The sequence below is a fragment of the Ciconia boyciana genome, chromosome 2, assembly GCF_034638445.1.
Source record: "Ciconia boyciana chromosome 2, ASM3463844v1, whole genome shotgun sequence".
In the NCBI taxonomy this organism is placed as follows: domain Eukaryota; kingdom Metazoa; phylum Chordata; class Aves; order Ciconiiformes; family Ciconiidae; genus Ciconia; species Ciconia boyciana.
Window position 1 is genome coordinate 159,447,819 of NC_132935.1, and position 18,414 is coordinate 159,466,232.

The 18,414-nt window shown below is 50.1% G+C and overlaps 1 protein-coding gene across 1 annotated transcript; it reads left to right on the forward strand.

Annotated features, from left to right (window-relative positions):
• Positions 1-7,856: 7,856 nt before the first annotated feature.
• Positions 7,857-17,613, forward strand: SHH (sonic hedgehog signaling molecule). Its single transcript, XM_072851534.1, has 3 exons — positions 7,857-8,165; positions 12,967-13,228; positions 16,832-17,613. The coding sequence occupies exons 1-3, from the start codon at positions 7,857-7,859 to the stop codon at positions 17,536-17,538; spliced, it is 1,278 nt and encodes a 425-aa protein (XP_072707635.1). The 3' UTR covers positions 17,539-17,613.
• Positions 17,614-18,414: the final 801 nt, after the last annotated feature.

The window sequence follows — 18,414 nt, forward strand, 5'->3', positions numbered from 1 at the left end:
GGTTTCAAGCTACTGCTTTTGCAAAATCATTGGTTCAGCTTCAGCTTCTTTCCCCTTCCAGCCCGTGACACAACAGCACAGGAGCACAGAGCTTTGTGGTTGCAGAAAGGACCCTTTGCACCCAAGAACCCTCCCTCCCTCTGGTCCCCTGGGAAAGATGCTTCAGAAAGCCATTTGAGGTTAAAATGATCAATGCTGCTACTGCATGCCCAGAAAGAAGCTGCACTAAGGAGTTGCTTACATCATCATGCATCAGAGGATGGTGGGGTTTAGAGCCAAATCTTCCTGCAGTTACCCAGTCCTTCCATGCATGGAGATTAAGCTGCTGAAATGGGCATTTTGTTACATTATTTCTGAAAAAAACCCACAGACTGAAGATGGTGCTGAGTGTGGCAGCCTGCTTCTAGTTCTGGGCTTCACACTGATTTCACAACTGTTATTGGTGACTTGGTTTGCATGGGTTTCTACACAAATTTCAAGTCTTTGGTTTTAGCTTAGAAAGCCCCACATGGCTTGAGATGAGTGTCCAGAAGAGTTCCTGAGCTGTCACACAATCCAGCTGCAGATGTGATGGATGAAAGACATCCTTCTGAGGTTTTCTGATGTTAATGTAAGAAATTTCATTAGCTGACTGTGCAGAGGATCGGGCCCTTCGCCGTTCATGAGGATGTATTAGCTGATGGAGCATCCCACACGCAATTTCCTGAGCTCTGATATCTGCTTCTTCGCTTGGAAAGGACAGGGTTTTGTTAAGCTTTCAGGAACATTTCAGAGCCCTTTTTTCTACTATCAAGGTGTTTTAGAGGGAAAGGACATAAATGAGCAATGTGATAGATACGGGGAGCTCTTATTTTGGTTGGACAACAGATGAGGCATATGGGTAATTTATTGCACTATAATTGTGTTATGTGATATCGATGCTGCAGTATTAATGACTGCAAAGTGCCCAGATTGATTCAGATGGCCATTTACTGTCATTATTACAAATCTAAATAAATAAATAAGAGCAATTGAATTGATGTATCTAAGAAGTGTTTCAAAGTCACCCAGTGACATATATGTAGGCGCTTGTGAACAGAGAGGGACTCAAACAATATCAGGGACATTTTTTATTGGGGTCAGAAAGAAATAGAACAATTAAGTCATTTTCAGTCATATACAATATATTAGGAACTGTTTTAACAAGCACATTGCTAAACTGACTGGCATGAACAAAACATTTTAAAAGCTGGGGTGTAAATATGCCAGGAAAAAAGAAAGAAAACATGTAAACTATGCTCAAAAATAGTCTGCAAATGTGAGGAAACAAGAAAAACCAAGACAATCATGCACATACCTCTCCTGCTACCATGGTCCAGTGAATACAGTGGTTACCATGGCTGGATCTGGCTATGAGGTGGACTTTAGAGGGCAAGCTTTGTTTCTGATCTCTGCCCAAACAGAGAGCCTTGATCCAGTCTGTTGGTTTGTGTACTTTGGGCAAGCCAACCTCACACTGCAAGAGCCAGCAAGTTAAGTTTGAATTTATCTCATGCCTTCAGGTTTCTCTTAGCATCCCCTGTCTGGCTGTCATATCATAGGGATCAGGAGATGTATTATCACTCCATATTTGAAAATATGACTCTGCACTTTTCCCCTACAATGCAAGAACAGTGTAAGTCAGACAGCTAGTGTTACTTGCATTTCGAAATGCTATTTATGTATCCGCCTTTTTTTTTTTTTCTGAACAGAAAACAGTACCTTAAAATGTAGCTCTTGCTAAAAGGTAATTCTTCCATCAACCATTTGTGGAGAGTATTGATATATATCAAACATAGGCTCTTTTTTTTTATGTTAAACTTATACTCTTGTATTAGCTTCAATAATCCTTGGCAGTGAAAGCAATGAGAGCAAGCCTGTTAAAAGAAATAGCTTCCTCATACTCAGAGACACATTTGAGAATAGGTGGGACCCCGAGACAGCCAAGTAAGAAACGGCTAGTATTGGTCTGCATGGGAAAAAAATCTATTTATTTTGGTTCTTCATACACCCACAACCTCTAATGATCATTGACTCAGTTGCCCAGATAAACTCCTTAGATAAACAACCAAAACGCAAATTAATACACTAACCATTAATACTCCAGTTAACAATTTTTATAACAACAACAAAAAGAAAAAGATATGATTTCTTTTGAAGGTTTATTCTTAGCAATGTTTATATGATGCAAACATTGGATCTAAGTCACCTGCCAACAACCAGGAAACCAAGTCAACATTACAACTGGGACTAAACATTGGATATTCCCATACTCATGGCTGGTGCTTAAGCAGCTACATTTCAATATCTTTTAATTTTAAGGGTCATCAGAAACTTAAGAAATATGTGCCATGGTTACTTCTTGCCTCCCTGCACTTGGATAAGCTTGCACACATCACAATTCAATGTACAGAGGGACAAGAAAATAACTTTCAAATACTTGATTATAAAATTGCCTGCTATAAAAAAAAAAAAAAAAAGCTTCAAAACTTGTCCATTTGGTTTGTTGCTGTTTTTTTTTTAAACTTCACACCTGCTTTCAAACTTCCACTCTTGGGGACTGCAGAAAGCTGTGTAAGCTGTGAGGAAGATGCTCGGAGGTTACTCCCAACATCGAGCTCCCCTAGTGGCTGCTTCCCTCCCACCTTCCCTGTGTGGATAGAAACACCTCGGCTGGGATTTTACCCACTCATGACCAGAAGAAAGTGTCTGAAAAGAGATGCAGATCACAAACTGGGAAAGAAAGAAAAAAAAAAAAAGTTATAATCATTGCTACCTGCGGCTTCTGGTATGGGGGAATATTGGGTTATTCAAAGAGAAGAGAAAAGACCTAAAAGAGAAAGCTAAGGGTTTCTCTATAAAATCAGACACTATGTATTGCCCTGCTGAGGATACAGGGAATCCTGTGGGAAACTCTGCTTTAAAGTTTGGGTTAACAGCAAATATACACACAAAACATAGGTAACAATGTCTTATGAATCAGGCTGCCTACATTATTTTTTGCGTGTGTGATGGAAGGCTTTATTGACCATATTCAAGCCAATGATTAGCATTAATCCACAAGCAGATAAGATATGAAAACTGCAAAATCAATGCATGTAGATACAGCTATTCTGGAAAGCAACCATCTTCTGCCTCTCCATACGCACAGAATATTTTTTTCCTATAGCAGAAATACTTATAGACTATTGCCAGACTAAGGGCATATCGAAGCAGATACCAGGCTTCAGCTGCATCACTCCCTGAATTTTGCTGACAAACCAAAATGGGTGGAAAATTATGAGCTTCATTTTTCTTGTTGGTGCCAGGGTTTGGGGTTTTTTGGAAGAAAATTCCAAGGAATAAGACCTGTTCTGCTTGTCACTGTAAAGGTATAGTTGCCAGCTAGCCTGTAATTCTGAACTGAAATTTCTAAGTTGATTTTCAAGACAGATATTGCAATACCACCAGGCCAGGCAATGAGGGGTGTGTAACGATTCCTTTAAATAAAATAGTTTAACATCTTCATGAAGGAGGGTGGAGTATATAAAAGAAACAAACAAAGCTTCAGATGAAAAGCCCGTCTGAGTCTCCTTCCATTTACACTGGTTTTACTCTAGCATAACCTCTGGTTTCACTGAAATTAGTCATGATTTACTTCTCTATCAATGATCACTTTGGTCCCAAATTTCTTGGGAAACATCACAGGTGCAAAGAGGTTATGAGAATGAAGCTTTAACACTCTAAAAACAGATTATTTATTAAAAGATCATATATAAACGGTGAGCACAAATGGTGGCTGTTAAGGGTGATAAGTAATTAAGACCCAGTTAAAAGCTACACAAACATTTGCCTCTCTGGTTTTCTGAGGGAAACATCCTGTATTTTGGATTCATCAACCAGAATATATAGGCACAAGAAAACTCAGGGAGCTTAAAACAGCCAATGAGCAACCTCACTTGTGCTTCCCTGGCTTTATGCAGAGCAAACAGCAGGCAGCAAGTCCACATTTTTTTTAAAAAAAGAAGATAAAACATAACTGAGATTCTCAAATAGCTTGGCCTGGGCCTGGGTGCACCCACTGCTGCCCCTCCTCAGCCCGGGCAGCATGGGGATGGCCCAGGCCAGTGTGGCCACACGGCCCCATGCATGGACCCATAGGGCGAGGGAAGCCTTGGAGCTGCCTCTGGGTTTGGAAGAGCTGCTGGAAGAGCCTGTACATCAGTGAGGAAAGCTGGGCCATGGGGCTGTGGTGGATGCTTGCACAAGAGCAAGAAAAATAGGACTTAATGGGGTCAGTAGTAGATGCTCCTGGGACTGCGGTGCTTGCTGCACCCAGGAGGACCAGGGGTCCAGACGATCCAAGGGGCTCCCCACCACCCCACCAGGGCTTTGGGGCCTGACAGGGAGCCCTGTGGCAGCTCCATGAGGAACCCAGCTGGGAGAGCAAGGGTGGTGGAGCAAGTGAGTCTGCACTCAGGGACCTTCCCCAGTACCCTCACCCTGGGCAGCCCTGAAGGGACCCTGGGGGCCACTCCCCATGGCAGGCAGCAGCAGCTTTGGTTGGTGGTGGCATGGGCAGAGGGGTACAGAGCATCTCACTCCCCCCAGAAGACTGGGACAGCCGCAGCCTCCCTCCCCAGGGAGCAAAAGAACAGCCTGCAGGTTTGGGGGACAACTGGATGCAACACTGATTTTTATAATCCACGACTGAGGGATCAGTCCCTCTAAAGAAGGCATCAGCGCCCAACGAGTGGCTGTTGTTGTTGCTTGGTTTGGGGATTTTGCTGTTGTTGTTAAAATGGGAGTGCGGGCAGGGATGGGTGTGGGTCGGGCACTGATGCTCCCTGCGGCAGCACTGGGCTCGGGCTGGTGGGTGCGGGGGGCTGGTGGGTGCGTGGGGCTGGTGGGTGCGGGGGGCTGGCGGTGCCAGGGACAGGACAGGCGTCGGAGGGAAATGTGTTCCAGTGCCTTTACCCGCTGGTGTGAGTTTAGGGGTACTTGGGGGTTATTTTTCCCCAGAAGCTGTGGCATTTCAAGAAAAAAAAAAGCAAAAGAAAAGCTTAAGGTGGGTAGGAGAGGCAGGCGCATCCCGGAGGCCCGGGCAGCGGCGGGGCGGGCGGGCGGGCGGGAGCGGCGGCCCGGTTCCCCCCGGCTTCCCCGGCTCCCCCCGGCTCCCCTGGATCCCCCGGCTCCCCTGGATCCCCCGGCTGCCCCGGCTCCCCCCGCCCGGCTCCCGGCGGGGCCGCGGCCAGCTCCAGCCTGCGCTGAAACTGAGCAGACCCTCCCCGCACCCCCCAGCTCTGCTTTCTTTCACATCTAATTTGATAGGAGGGTGATTTCAAGCTTCCCACAGTTACAACTTTTCTTGATTTCTCCCTTTGCCCCCCCCCTCCCCGCGCATTTATTACTTGCATTTAATTAATTCCTTCTTTGCGTTTCCTTTCCTGTTAATCTTTGGGTGACTGCTTTGTACATATGGCAATCTGATAATGAGGGAGTTTATCCTTATTCTCTATACTTCTTCACTGCGATGTCCACCCGTCTAGTGCCTGGGATATCGATCACCTTTCCTTGGGGAGGGGGACAAGGTAAGAGGGGTGAGAAAAGATTCGCAGTATCCCACACCATTAAGAATAGCTTTTATTCCTTGGCACTGTTTAATCAACTGTTATATCAAGTCATGCTGTTTAAGCAACCACATCAAAAGAACATACCCTCTTTTGTATAAATTATATATTCCTTGTATCTGTCTTCTCCCATGCACGCAGACGGGGAGATAAAACTTAAGTTTGTTTTTTAATAGCATGAAGCAGGTATTTAGCTGTTATACAACTTGTTTCTGCAACTAAGTTGGTTGATAAAAACCTAGAAGCCAAGCTGCTGCCTTTCTAACTTTTTACCCATTCCCAAGTCAAAACTCGGGAATGTAAATGTAAAGCTCAGAAAGAGAAATCAATGATTCACTGAAACTCTACAGAGAAGTAGAAATAGCAGAAGAAAAGTGTAGGCTGAAAAAGAGGGAAGAGCTCCAGTCAGAGTCGGTGTGAGAGCTTCAGGTCACTTATTTCAGCTATTTTCTAAAGTTTACGTGAAAAGACCACTTTGCCCCTTGAAAAGTCCATGCTGTCCTGCTTGTTAGAGTTTACGGATATACAACTTTTTTACCACTTAAAAACTAATTTTAAAGTCCATTTTCACATGTTTTAAGTTGATTACGACTCAGATCGATGCCACAGACCGGAAAGCTCCCATATAATTGCTCACCCCAAAGAGCTTTCTTTAAAAAAAAAAAAAAAAAAACCTTAAATAAAGTTGATTTTTTTCGTTTTTCTGAGAGAGTGGACTTTGAATTACTTCAGCATGTCGTTCTGGCATTTTTAAGAACTCCTAAAAAACTCCTGAAAGTTCCTAGATCCTAGGACAAATTGTATTTTCTTAGGAGCAAAAGCATTTGAGCTCTTTACAGGCAGAGAAGTGTTTGTTCATATGGGACTCTGCTTTTCTGTCTAACCTGCTCTATCAGCCCCATCTCTGCAATTTTGCTCGTCTCTCAACACCTTTGTCTGATTAGTAGCTTTTGGAGATCGGGATAAAGACATCACTTGCCACGCTGCATGAGATAACAATTAATTTAACATTAAACTTATCCCCTTTCCATTCACTTTGCTTGGATCGATCTCTGTTAATTGTGTTTGCGGATGCTTTCAACACTATGCTTTTCTTAAAAACTTAATGATACCCCGCAAGGAGGTGTAAGAGTCTAAAACGCTCCTCTTCGACCAAAGAAACAAAGAATATAGCCCCAGCGTGCGCATGAGACCATCTATTTTTAATCAGTTGACTTTTCAGGCACTTCTGAAGATACAACATTATTTTAAACTGGGTAATAGTCCTAGTTTTATTTAAAAAAAAAAAAAAAGTGCCATTTAGCTCTCTCCACATTGCAGTTGTGGGATACACAAGTCAGACACGCTAACTCCATGTAACTGCCGCCTCGCATCAGACTTGTTTCTGCCTTGAAAGTAGTCATTTATCAGCTAAAAGGCGAGTGTGTTTAAAAATGCATGTCTTCAGGAGGGAGAGCAACCTCCCTTTTCAGGGGGAAGAAACCTGTTACAAAGCCACTGAGGTGGGTGCGCTCTTAAATGGCATTATTCCTTCTTCCCCCCCCCCCCCCCGGCGTTAATATTTCCCCAATACGTTTCTATTTGCACGGCTCCCCGATAATTCGGCATTTTATTTAACCGCAACTGCCCTTAGAAAGTTGACTTGCACTGAGGCAGCCTGCTAATCTTATTTATTATTTTCCCCTCTCTTTCACAGAGGCATCTGTTCCTCTTGCTGACAAACGTACCATTCTGCCAAGAAAAGTTTTTGAAAAAAAAAAAAAAAAAACCCCAACCAGCGTGTAATTGATGTTATCCCAAGAAAGCGCGATCTCCACCCCTCTCAGCTCCAAGCCCTTCAGGTAAAAGGGAAAAAAAAAAAAAAAATCTTTCAAGAATTTGTTGCCTTTTTGAGGGTTAAAACATCAGAAGACAAGCTTGTCTCGCCTTGGCCAATCAGCTCTCGGCCCTGGCAGCTATAATATAGAACTAAAGGCAGACTCCTCTCACAAGCGTCTTGCTTTGCTACCATTAAAATCAGACCCTTTTTTGTCTCTCGATTGCTGTCTCCCGACCAAACTCCGATGTGTTCCGTTATCAGCGACCTAAAGCCTGCCATTCCAGCACCTGTCTTGCTAGGGATCGGTGGATAGTATACGATTCAGAAAGCAGACAAGGACATAGGAGGAGAGAGAGCTCTAGAGAGCCAGCCAGGGATAGGCACAGAGAGCTTTGAAGTAATTGGATTCAATGGACGAAATGCTGCTGTTGACAAGAATTCTCTTGGTGGGCTTCATCTGCGCTCTTTTAGTCTCCTCTGGGCTGACTTGTGGACCAGGCAGGGGCATTGGAAAAAGGAGACACCCCAAAAAGCTGACCCCTTTAGCCTATAAGCAGTTTATTCCCAATGTGGCAGAGAAGACCCTAGGGGCCAGTGGAAGATATGAAGGGAAGATCACAAGAAACTCCGAGAGATTTAAAGAACTAACCCCAAATTACAATCCTGACATTATTTTTAAGGATGAAGAGAACACGGGAGCTGACAGACTGATGACTCAGGTAGAGCCACAGAGATACCTGTATTTGTGTTTGTTAACCTCTCTGAGCAATCCTAAAGGACGCATCTGTCTTAGTATTTTTGAAAGCCCCCCCTTTCCCTTTCCCCCTCCTCCCCCCGCCCCTCCAAACTCGGCTAGTTTCCCCCATTGAATGTAAATACCATCTATACCAGACAAGTTAGCAGGGGCTGGAGCTGGAGCTGTCTAGATATTTGGTGGGGGAATCTGTGTGATACTTACAGTCCTTACCGTGCCATGGCGTTCCCTGTAACTTGGTTAGAGATTGCTGTTTGCATTTGTCCCCAAGGATGCACTTTGATCAAACGAATTGCATACAGCTCAGAGGACCCCAAGTGTATAGTGACCGCCAGGCCACTCACTCATTATTACAAACGCAGTCCTCGGTTGCTACGCCTGCTGACTTGATTTTTTTCCCTATATTTTATTTCATTCCTTTTTTCTTTTTCTTTTTTTTTTTTTTTTTGCTTCATTTCATTTTAGCCTTCATTATTCTTTTTTTTTTTTCCTCGCGAGCATATTCTAAATTTAGTAGGCATGCAGTCGTGCACTCACAAAAGGCAGCTGAAGCCGGATCGACCATTCCTCTCCTGATTCCGTATTATATAGCTCGTATTGCAATACCATCATTTGCAATTGTGCCCATCAGAGCGTAAATATATTGATATTTCTTTAAGGATGCTCGCCACCAATGCTCTGGTACTTCCATAGGGGAGGGACTTGCAACTTATCGGCATTGCATCACCTTCTGTTTTAAAAAATCTGATGGCACAAGGTTTACAACTGGGTAAATATTGGATCTCGGGCGGAATCAGATTGCGGAACCATTTTATGCAAAAAGAGAGAGAGAGAGAACCTCTCCGAGAGTCACCTCATAATTATTATTCATGCTCAACAGAGAGCTCGGTGAAGTCAATTGCTCTGCCAATCCCGGAGTTTCTGAAACTACATGCAATCTAGACACTGGAAATGGGTTTCCTCCAAATATAGGTCAACAGCGCTTTTTTAATATTAATACATTTAAGCCCCACCTTCAGTGCTAGAACAGGACTCGCCTGGAAGGACTAGGCGGGGAGTGGACGCGGGGAAGGGGGGTGGGGGGCGGAATTTCCCAAACTCTCCCCGTTCCTCGGCCTGATTTTCCGCACGTTTGCCGGGTCTCCCGGGGCGAGGGACCGGCGGCCGCCACCATCTCCGCCCGACCACCTTAAATCGCACCGTACCTCGGAGCGCGGCGGCGCCTCTGCCCGGCCGCCGCCGCCCGCTGCCCGCCGCTGCCCCGCGCAGGGGTGCGGAGCGGAGCGGGGCGGAGCGGGGCGGAGCGGCTGTCGGTGCCCGCTCGGGCGCAGCGCGGTCCGCGCCCCTCCGCGCACCCGCGGCCCTCCGCCCCCGCTGCCGCCGGTGCGAGGCGTGCGGCGAGCCAGCCGCATCTCTCGCATTTTCAGCTCCACTTACTCCCCTCGCGTATCGATCGCGGCGGCTCGGGTTTCGCCCTTCCCTCCGCAGCCCGGCGGCGGCGGCGGCGGCTCCGCGGGGGACGGGCTCCCGCCGGGGCACGGCGCGTCCCTCCCTGCGCGGCTGCGCCGGTGCGTGTGCGCGGCGGAGCGGGGCGAGGGGGGAGCCGGGAGCCGGCCGGGAGAGGTGGGCCGCGGGCCGGGGGCGGCGTGCGGGCTGACCCCGGCCCCGCGGCTCTCCCGGGGCACGCCGCGCCGGCTACGCGGCTGGCCGCTCTCGCTGCATTAGCTGGCAGCATCTGAACTCCTGACCTTCTGTCAACTTCCCTCAGACGAACGAAACGAAAACAAATACTTGTGTTTTTTTCTCCTTCAGCGCCTATTCCCGTGCCTTAGACACAAAGGGGGGGAGGTGGGCTGAGGGCGGCGGGGACGGGGAGGCCGCAACGCCGGGTACCCGGCGGCAAGGAGGGGAGCGAGGTGGGGGACCGGGCCGGGCTCCGGCGCCCCTCGGCGAGGCAGGGAGCGGGGAAGCGGAGCGGGGCTGGGGAGGGGCTGCCCTTGCCCACCCTGCCCCGGGCACGGCCGGGTCCGCAGCGCCCCGAGGTGCCGTCCTGCCGCCGGCCTCCCTGCCTCGCTTTTCCCTCCTTCCCTCTCGCCCTCGGCCGGCAGCCTCTCGTTCAATCCCAGCCTGTAACCGCCTGCTTCGCGAGCCCTTCAACCATGGAGAGATCTTCCCTGAATAGACTCCTTAAACTTGCAGAATAGTTGCCGAATGCATTAGCCGCTAGTTAATATTAACTCCAGAAGGGGAGGAAAAAAAAACCGCAAACAGAGGTAGGTAAGCCAGGTTCTCAACTTTGCAGGTGACAACAGCAGTTTGCTGAAGGCTCCCCCTTTCCTCCCCTCCCTCCCCCCCACCCCGGCCATTGGCTGGATCCGGGGGAGAGATAAGGAGGCCAGGTCAGTATGATAAAGCTGGAATTTGTATGAAATAAAATAGCAATCTCGTGTAATGCAGGCACACAACCGGTGCGTGATGTGAGGAATTTAGAGATCAACTTGGCATTTAGGAAGCCCACCAGGTTGTTTACACTGACAGGTACCTGTTAAGTGTTTCCTTCAAGCAATTCATTTGTGAAGAGATTAGGAGCTGGCAGGAGAGGGCTTGTTGAACAACTTTGCCTCCACACAAAGCGTTAGTGGAGGCAGCCCTGCTGAGCTTCACGGTGGCTGAACAGAATTGGGCTTGATTTGTGGCACACGACCCAATGAATTAATAAATAGTCTGGGCTTCACGGCTTTTGACTCTGACAATCCAGCTCAGGCAGTATAAAAGGGAGGAAAGTCCTTTAGGAGGTCGTTTCTTCTTTTTTTCGCCTGAAGCCGGGAGCTGGTGCTGGCAGGGCCGGAGCGGCGAGAGCCCCTCTGCGCTGCCCGCCCGCTGCCCGCCCGCTGCCCGCACCGCTGCCCGCCCCTCCCGTGCGCAGCGGCGGGGCAAGACATCGCGTGTGGCGCAGGGCTGTCGCCTTATCAGTAGCTGAAAGGTTTGATCCTTCGGCCCTTTCCCCCTGTAAATCAGCGGAGGAGCGTATCCATCCTCTCAGGTGTGCGAGGGAGAGAGGAGGGAGAAATAAATCAAACTCAACTTCCTTGTGCTGCTGGGCTTTGCTGCCGGGAACGGTGCCGAAACCCAAACACCCGGCTCTTTCCATAAAACCGTAGGCCAGAAAGTCCAAAGTGAGCTCACGATTGCGTTTGATATCTCTCGGGGACCTGCATATTGCTGGAATTGCTTTTTATGGCTGCTGATAGATACACGGGAACTTTCTTCTTGAGCAATCTTGTCACTTCCCTAAGAGTAGCGTCGTCGGGATAATGGAGGGGCTTTGCCTTTCTGGGAGCTGTGAAGGGGGCCTTTGCGGGCTGGTACTGGGCATGCTGGGAGCACAGGGGGGAGAGTGGTCCTGCAGAAGGCCGAGCATCCCAGTCAGGCCAGCAAAAGTGAGGGAAGAGCAGTTTACTGCATCCCGCCGTGGCTTTAATCCACATCCATATTTGCATCAAACGAGCCACATCGTGTATATCCACGAGTTATTTTCCTCTCAAAAAGGAGGGGAAAAGTTGGCAACGTGTCTGTTTCCAACTCTGTACCTTTAGTCAAGTGCTTTTCACTGCTTTCGGTGCTGATTTTCTATTTCTGCGAGTCCTTTTCCCTACCGCTGGCATGGCTATTGCCCCCCTTGGCTATGATAGGACCCCCCCCCCCCAAACTTTCAGGTTTTCATGTAGAGCTCACCCCCCTCCACCGTTGCAGTCCCCCTTCCCCTCCCTCCCTCCCTCCCCACCATCCCGCCCCCTCCTTTGCTCGGTCCCCGCGGGCCCCCGGTGCTGCAGGGCCCGGCTCAGCCCCGGGGAAGGCCGGTGGCTCCGGAGGGGCGATGGAAAACCCTGTAGTGCTTCTCCACGGAGCTGGAAACGTTTCACTCCACACAAAGGGTCTCCTAGCTTGCATAGCATCCCTGCTTCGCTTAACTTCCCTCCTTGGCCCTCCCTGGCTTTTCATCTTCCCACTAAGAGCTATATTATTGTATGGATTTGCTCGGCTTTGTAGGCGAGCGCCGATGTATGTTTGAAGCGGAGTGAATGCTCCCAGCCCATGCTGCTTTGAGGGCTCTAATGAGTGATGGGCGAAGGGAGAGAAAAAAAACCCCACCCCTCCCTCCAGCACATAAAGGCTGTTAACATGTATTGAGACCCCTTTCAACACAGAATTAAGCTGAAAAGACCCGGAGAGACATTCCGGGGGGGAATCCGTGACTCCGAGTTATATGGCGAGTGTTTGTTCTCGGCAGAAACTTCGCTCTCGGGAAGGGGACAGGGCACTTAGCGGCAGGAATTTGCTCCGTGCAGGTGGCTTTGAACCGACACACTCCCCCTCCAGCGCCGGGGATGGGGCGGGGGGTCCCCCTGCCCCTGCGGCAGGTGCCGCGGGAGGGGGCGGCTCCGGCCCCGTGGGCCTTCGTGGTGTTTCACCCCCTCTTCCTCCCGTCTCCCCAAGTTTCCTCCTCCTCCTCACCTGCCTCCCCGTCCCTCCCTGGCAGCGGGGGAGAAGATGCTCGGCCCTGGCTCGGCCCATCCTGCGGCGCGTTTGGGGGGGGGGGGGAGGTGGGAGGGGGGGGAGGGACACTTGACTGCCGCCGATTTGGCTGGGGAGGGAGGGCAGGATGCGGCCCGGGGGGGGGATGGATGGTGAAGGGGGGTCTGCTCCTGGCTGCAGCAGTGGCCCCCCCTCAATGCGCCCTTCCCCGTGTGCCCGTATCCCCGCAGCGCTGCAAGGACAAGCTGAACGCCCTGGCCATCTCCGTGATGAACCAGTGGCCCGGGGTGAAGCTGCGGGTGACCGAGGGCTGGGACGAGGACGGCCACCACTCCGAGGAGTCCCTGCACTACGAGGGCCGCGCCGTGGACATCACCACCTCGGACCGGGACCGCAGCAAGTACGGCATGCTGGCCCGCCTGGCCGTCGAGGCCGGCTTCGACTGGGTCTACTACGAGTCCAAGGCGCATATCCACTGCTCCGTCAAAGCAGGTAAGGAGGGCAGCCTGCCCAGGGACACGTCGGGGTGGGGGGGACACCCCCGGGCCACGGCTCAGCCCCCCCCAGAACCTTCTCCGCCCTGCCCGGTGCTGCCCGGGCTCCCTCCTCCGTCCCCGCAGGGTCCCCATCAGCCCTGCCCGCCCCGTCGGGGCTGCTCCGGGGCTGGTGAGCGGAGCCCCCGAGGGCGCAGCCTACCTCCCCCCCGCCTCGCAGTGATCCCTCCGGCGCAGGGCTGGGGAAACGAAGGAGAGGGGGGGAAAAAGGGGGGAGGGGGGGGGGGAATAAAAAGAGCAGCCCAGCCAGCTGCAGCACTTTTTGACAGCATTTTTATTTGGGTGATTTGCTTGCCCAGCCTTCCCACGAGCGCTGCGCCGCAGCCACACACCCTTCTCCTCCCCCCGTGGGGTTTGATGCTTTCCCCATCCAAAGAGCTTGTTCAACACAAACACTAGTGGCCGTCTCCCGCCGCCCCGCTGGCTGCACGCCTTACTCGCGATCGCTAATCTCTGAGTGGGAGCCGGCCAGGAAAATAAATAAGTAACGTGGTCCCCTGCCTTCTTCAGCGGTAGCCGCTAGGAAATTCCCAGATAGGGATACGCATACATATAATTTTTTTCCCTCCCCTCCCCTGTGCTTACAACGCCACACGCTGTCTCAACCCGGGAACAGCTCGCAAGAAATCCCCGAGTCGCCGAGTTCATTTTCTTAACACTTGACACTTTTTTAGGGAGCAAAACAGTTGGCAAGTGCCAGGCCCACCCCCGCTGCCTCCCTCCACCCGGCTGCATGGCAGCTAAAGAGCTTTCTAATAGCATCCTCTAGCCCAGCAGCCCGCTAGAAGTGTCAAGAAACACTTGGTTGCAAAAGAAAATAATGGGCTTTCTTTAAATATAGACGTTTGCTTCGAAACCAGCAGCCCCACGGCAGGGAAACCAGCCTGGCCTCGCCATGCCTGTCTGCAAGAGGGGTTCATCCCCCCGCTCCAGCCCCAAGTTCCCCAGGGGCTGAGCTGAGGTAGCACCTCTCCTGACCCACTCGGGCTTTGTCCTGAGAGCCTGCTACCGCTTTTGTTCATCTCCCTGGTCCTTTCTAGCCAAAAAAAGGCCTGGCAAAGCTATCAGCCGTGCAGTGATATGAAACATCCCTTTCAATAGCGAAGATGGGCTTTACAGCACAAGGTGTCCGATTGCGGCGCAATGACCTTAGCCCAAGCGCACCCCTTAATCCACCCCCACGGATATTTCATAGGAGAGGAGTAACCCCAAGCTGCTCATTGAAATTCGGCACACACAGACTTGGGGGCAATATTTAGAGGGTGTCAGGCAGGGTCGTGTGACTGTACCACACGGGCTGCAAGGGAGCAGGCTTGAATTCCACCCGCTCAGCCTGATTTCAAACTGTCCAAACCTCGTTTCATGACAGAGCATCTTATGAGAAGATTAAACCCCATAATGCCAGGCAGGAAGATTCTTTATCTAGATCTCTGTTTGCAAAAAGTATGATCCCGGCGACTGGAATGCAAAGAAGAGTTCCCCCAAGGCCTGAATTATTGTCACCAGGACAGAGGAGGGAAAGGCAGGGGTGGTAAAAGGGACATTGATAATGCGCTACAGCAAGTATTTAGAGCAAGCTTCTGCATTTAAAATTCAAATACAGATCTTGAGTGCCTTGGAAAAGTGGCTCTGCTGTGCAAATAGTGCTTGGAAGGTCCTGGGTTTTTTGGAGAGTATGTGTGTGAATTGGCACATAGGGTTTCTGCACCTGAACAAATAGGGAGGGGGAGAAAAGGGGGAGAAAGAAGCTGGGAAAAAAATGGAAGTGTCCTCTCTTCCAAGAGTGTCTGCATTTATTACATGAATCAGAATGACAATGCTGATCCTTTATTGGATTTTAATTAGAGAACCCAAACAAGCACTGCTCAAAGAAGCAGATTTTCACACCTCTGCCAATTCACTGGCATGTTTGTAGAGCTGCTACACTACTAGATCTATTCATCAAGTCCCTGAATATGCAAACAAAGCTCTAGCCAGACCTTTACTGCCAGCTTGTAGGAAGGTGTAGTTTGCTAGCAGAGGGCTCCACATAAAGCACATAGCTTGTTTGTTGCCATGTCCTCCCTGAAGAGGCCTTGGAGATCTCGCTGCTTCATTTCTGAAGAAGTGATAAAGTCGTTAGCAAATCAATAACGGTCTAATTTTCACCCTTCCTGTCCTTCCTGAGAAAGTCATTAGGAGGAACTCCAAGGATTTATTTAAATCATAAGAGCTTCAGGACCAGCCACAGAGGCAAAATATAAAATCTGACCACCTTTAGGAAATAAATCACCAGGACTCTAAACTGGCATAGGGAGTAACTGGGAGAAACCAGGGGAAAGCAAGGGAGGGATGAGCAACGTCAACAGCTGTAGCAAAGACACTTGCTACCATGACATAGTGTGGGCTATTACCCAATATATATAGAAAATCATAGCTTTTAGGAACACTGCCGAGTCCCTCGGTTAAGTCACAGACCAGCCTGGAACAGGGCAGAGGTTCTCTCCCACTGCCCCACACGTGGCTGGGCTTCCAGAAGGAGATTTGCAAGAAAGACTTAAAGTCTTGTCGCTATTTCTGCTTTTTTAAAACCTGTGATTGTTCCTCTTGCTAACACTGGAAAGCAGCAGCAGTTGGCAACAGCATTTAGTATCTAAAGTCTGAGTAACTCCAAGAGCTGGAAGAGGTGAAGGAGGGATGTGCTTGGGCCTGGCACAGGCATGGGGCTGCCCAGGGACCACACGCCCTGGGACAGGGAACAGTGTCCTCCTTCCAGTGGGGTGGGAGAGGCGAGGGAGATGCTTTTTTTTGGGAAGAGGAGTGAACTAGAGTGCTGGGCATGCCAGGCAGAGGTGTTACGGGGGGTGGCATGTGCCCCAGCAGCTGCTGTGCAGAGCAGGAGGGCAGCGAGGGCTGGGGGCAGCGCAGGGCCATGCACAGGCTGACGGAGAGGGGCTCGGGCAATCCAGGCTGCTGCTTTCCTGTGGGGCGATGGGCAAATTCATGTGCTCCTTGGGGCAAAGCCTCCTCCTGCTCTCTGCTGTTTGTTGCCCTAGATGGGCTCCTTGAGTAAGAGCTGCATGGGGACCCCAAGCATGGCAAGCATGGACACTCGCCTAGAGGAGGAGAAACCTTATGCCAACAAAATTGGTCAGCTTTGAAAGCCTGAGAGTTATCCGACATCAGGTGTCAGGTGCAGGGCAAACAGTATCCAAGTGGGAAGCTCTTCCAGAAGAGATTTGTTCTGGAACAGCTTTTTCAGGGGAAGTATTTTGTCCCATTTCGTTAATGAGACAAACCACCCCTGTAACTCCTAACCCAGAGGGAGATGCGCTGGCTCAAATCTGGCAGGAACGGGACTCTCACTTGACTTTTTGAGTGCAAATGGGGCACGTTCGTAGATGAGGATGGAGGAATTTTGGAGGGGACTGAGGCTGCTCCCTGCGTCTGTGCCTCTCGGGTGGGTCGGGGTGGCTGGGGAAGCGGCGTGTCCCCTCGTGCCCCCATGCCCCGGCCTGGTGGGTGCCCCCTCTAACCCCGTTGTGCCTCTCTCCTTGCACAGAAAACTCGGTGGCGGCTAAATCGGGGGGCTGCTTCCCTGGCTCGGCCACGGTGCACCTGGAGCAAGGCGGCACCAAGCTGGTGAAGGACCTGAGCCCCGGGGACCGGGTGCTGGCGGCCGACGCGGAGGGCCGGCTGCTCTACAGCGACTTCCTTGCCTTCCTCGACCGGGAGGACGGCTCCCACAAGCTCTTCTACGTCATCGAGACACGGCAGCCCCAGGCCCGGCTGTTGCTGACGGCTGCCCACCTCCTCTTCGTGGCCCCCCAACACAACCAGTCGCAGGAGGGGACCCCCAGCAGCCGGGCGCTCTTCGCCAGCCGCGTACGGCCGGGCCAATGGGTCTACGTGTTGGGCGAGGGCGGGCGGCAGCTCCTGCCAGCGGCCGTGCACAGTGTCTCATTGCGGGAGGAGGCTTCGGGGGCGTACGCCCCACTCACTGCCCAGGGCACCATCCTCATCAACCGGGTGCTGGCCTCCTGCTACGCCGTCATCGAGGAGCACAGCTGGGCGCACTGGGCGTTCGCTCCCTTCCGCCTGCTCCAGGGGATGCTGGCCTCTCTCTGCCCCTCTGGCGGGGGGGCCCCAGTGGGTGCCCCTGCCGCCCCCGGCATCCACTGGTACTCTCGCCTCCTCTACCACATCGGCAGCTGGGTGCTGGGTAGTGACTCTCTGCACCCGCTGGGCATGGTGGTACCGTCCAGCTGAGAGCATCCCGCGCCGCCCTGGCCGCCTGCGAGCCTCCGAGGGAGAGACAGAGACGCAGAGGGAGAGAGAGAGAGAAAGGAGGAAAAAAGGAGAAAAAAAAAAACAGGAAAAAAGAAAATAAAAACCTAAAAGAAAAAAAAAGGAAAAAAAATCACATATTTTTAAAAGAGAGCACGGATTAAGACTTAAAAATAATAATAATAAAATAATAATAATTAAGTAGGACAGTCCAAAGTAGACTTTAAGGAAAACAAAGACCCCGGGAAGTTCTGTTCTGTTTAGTTTATAAATATATATATATTTTTATTTGTTCTTTTGTTTTGTTGTTTTGTTTGTCCTTTTTTTTTTTTTTTCCTCCTCTCCTGGATATTTATTTCTTTGGTATTTTGAATAGATGTTTTAAATGATATGAACCGGACCTTCAAGAGCCTTAAATAGTTTCTTTGATAATTTATTATCATGTGAACTGTACTCACAGGGGAAAAAATTATTTTGTGAGGCCAAGCAAAACTGCGCAGAGTCTATTTTTCTACATGTCACGTGTGTCCTGACTTTCAGAAAGCAAAATTCTGTACTTTCCCATCTCTCCATTACATTGCTCCTTCATTTCAGCAAGTCTAAAAAACAAGCAAACAAACACACAAAAAAAGACAAACTTCATGGGGGTCCGTAAATTATATTTTTATACACAGAATTGTAAATTAGATTTTTTTGAGAGATCAATACTTAACTGAATCACATTTCATTTTTTGAAATAGTGTAAAATATGAGAATATATTATTTTAATTTAAATAGTTTCAGATGTAACGTCATTTCCTGTATTGTTTTCCATGTTTTGCTTTGTAAAAACACCATTTGGCCACGTTCATGGAAGTC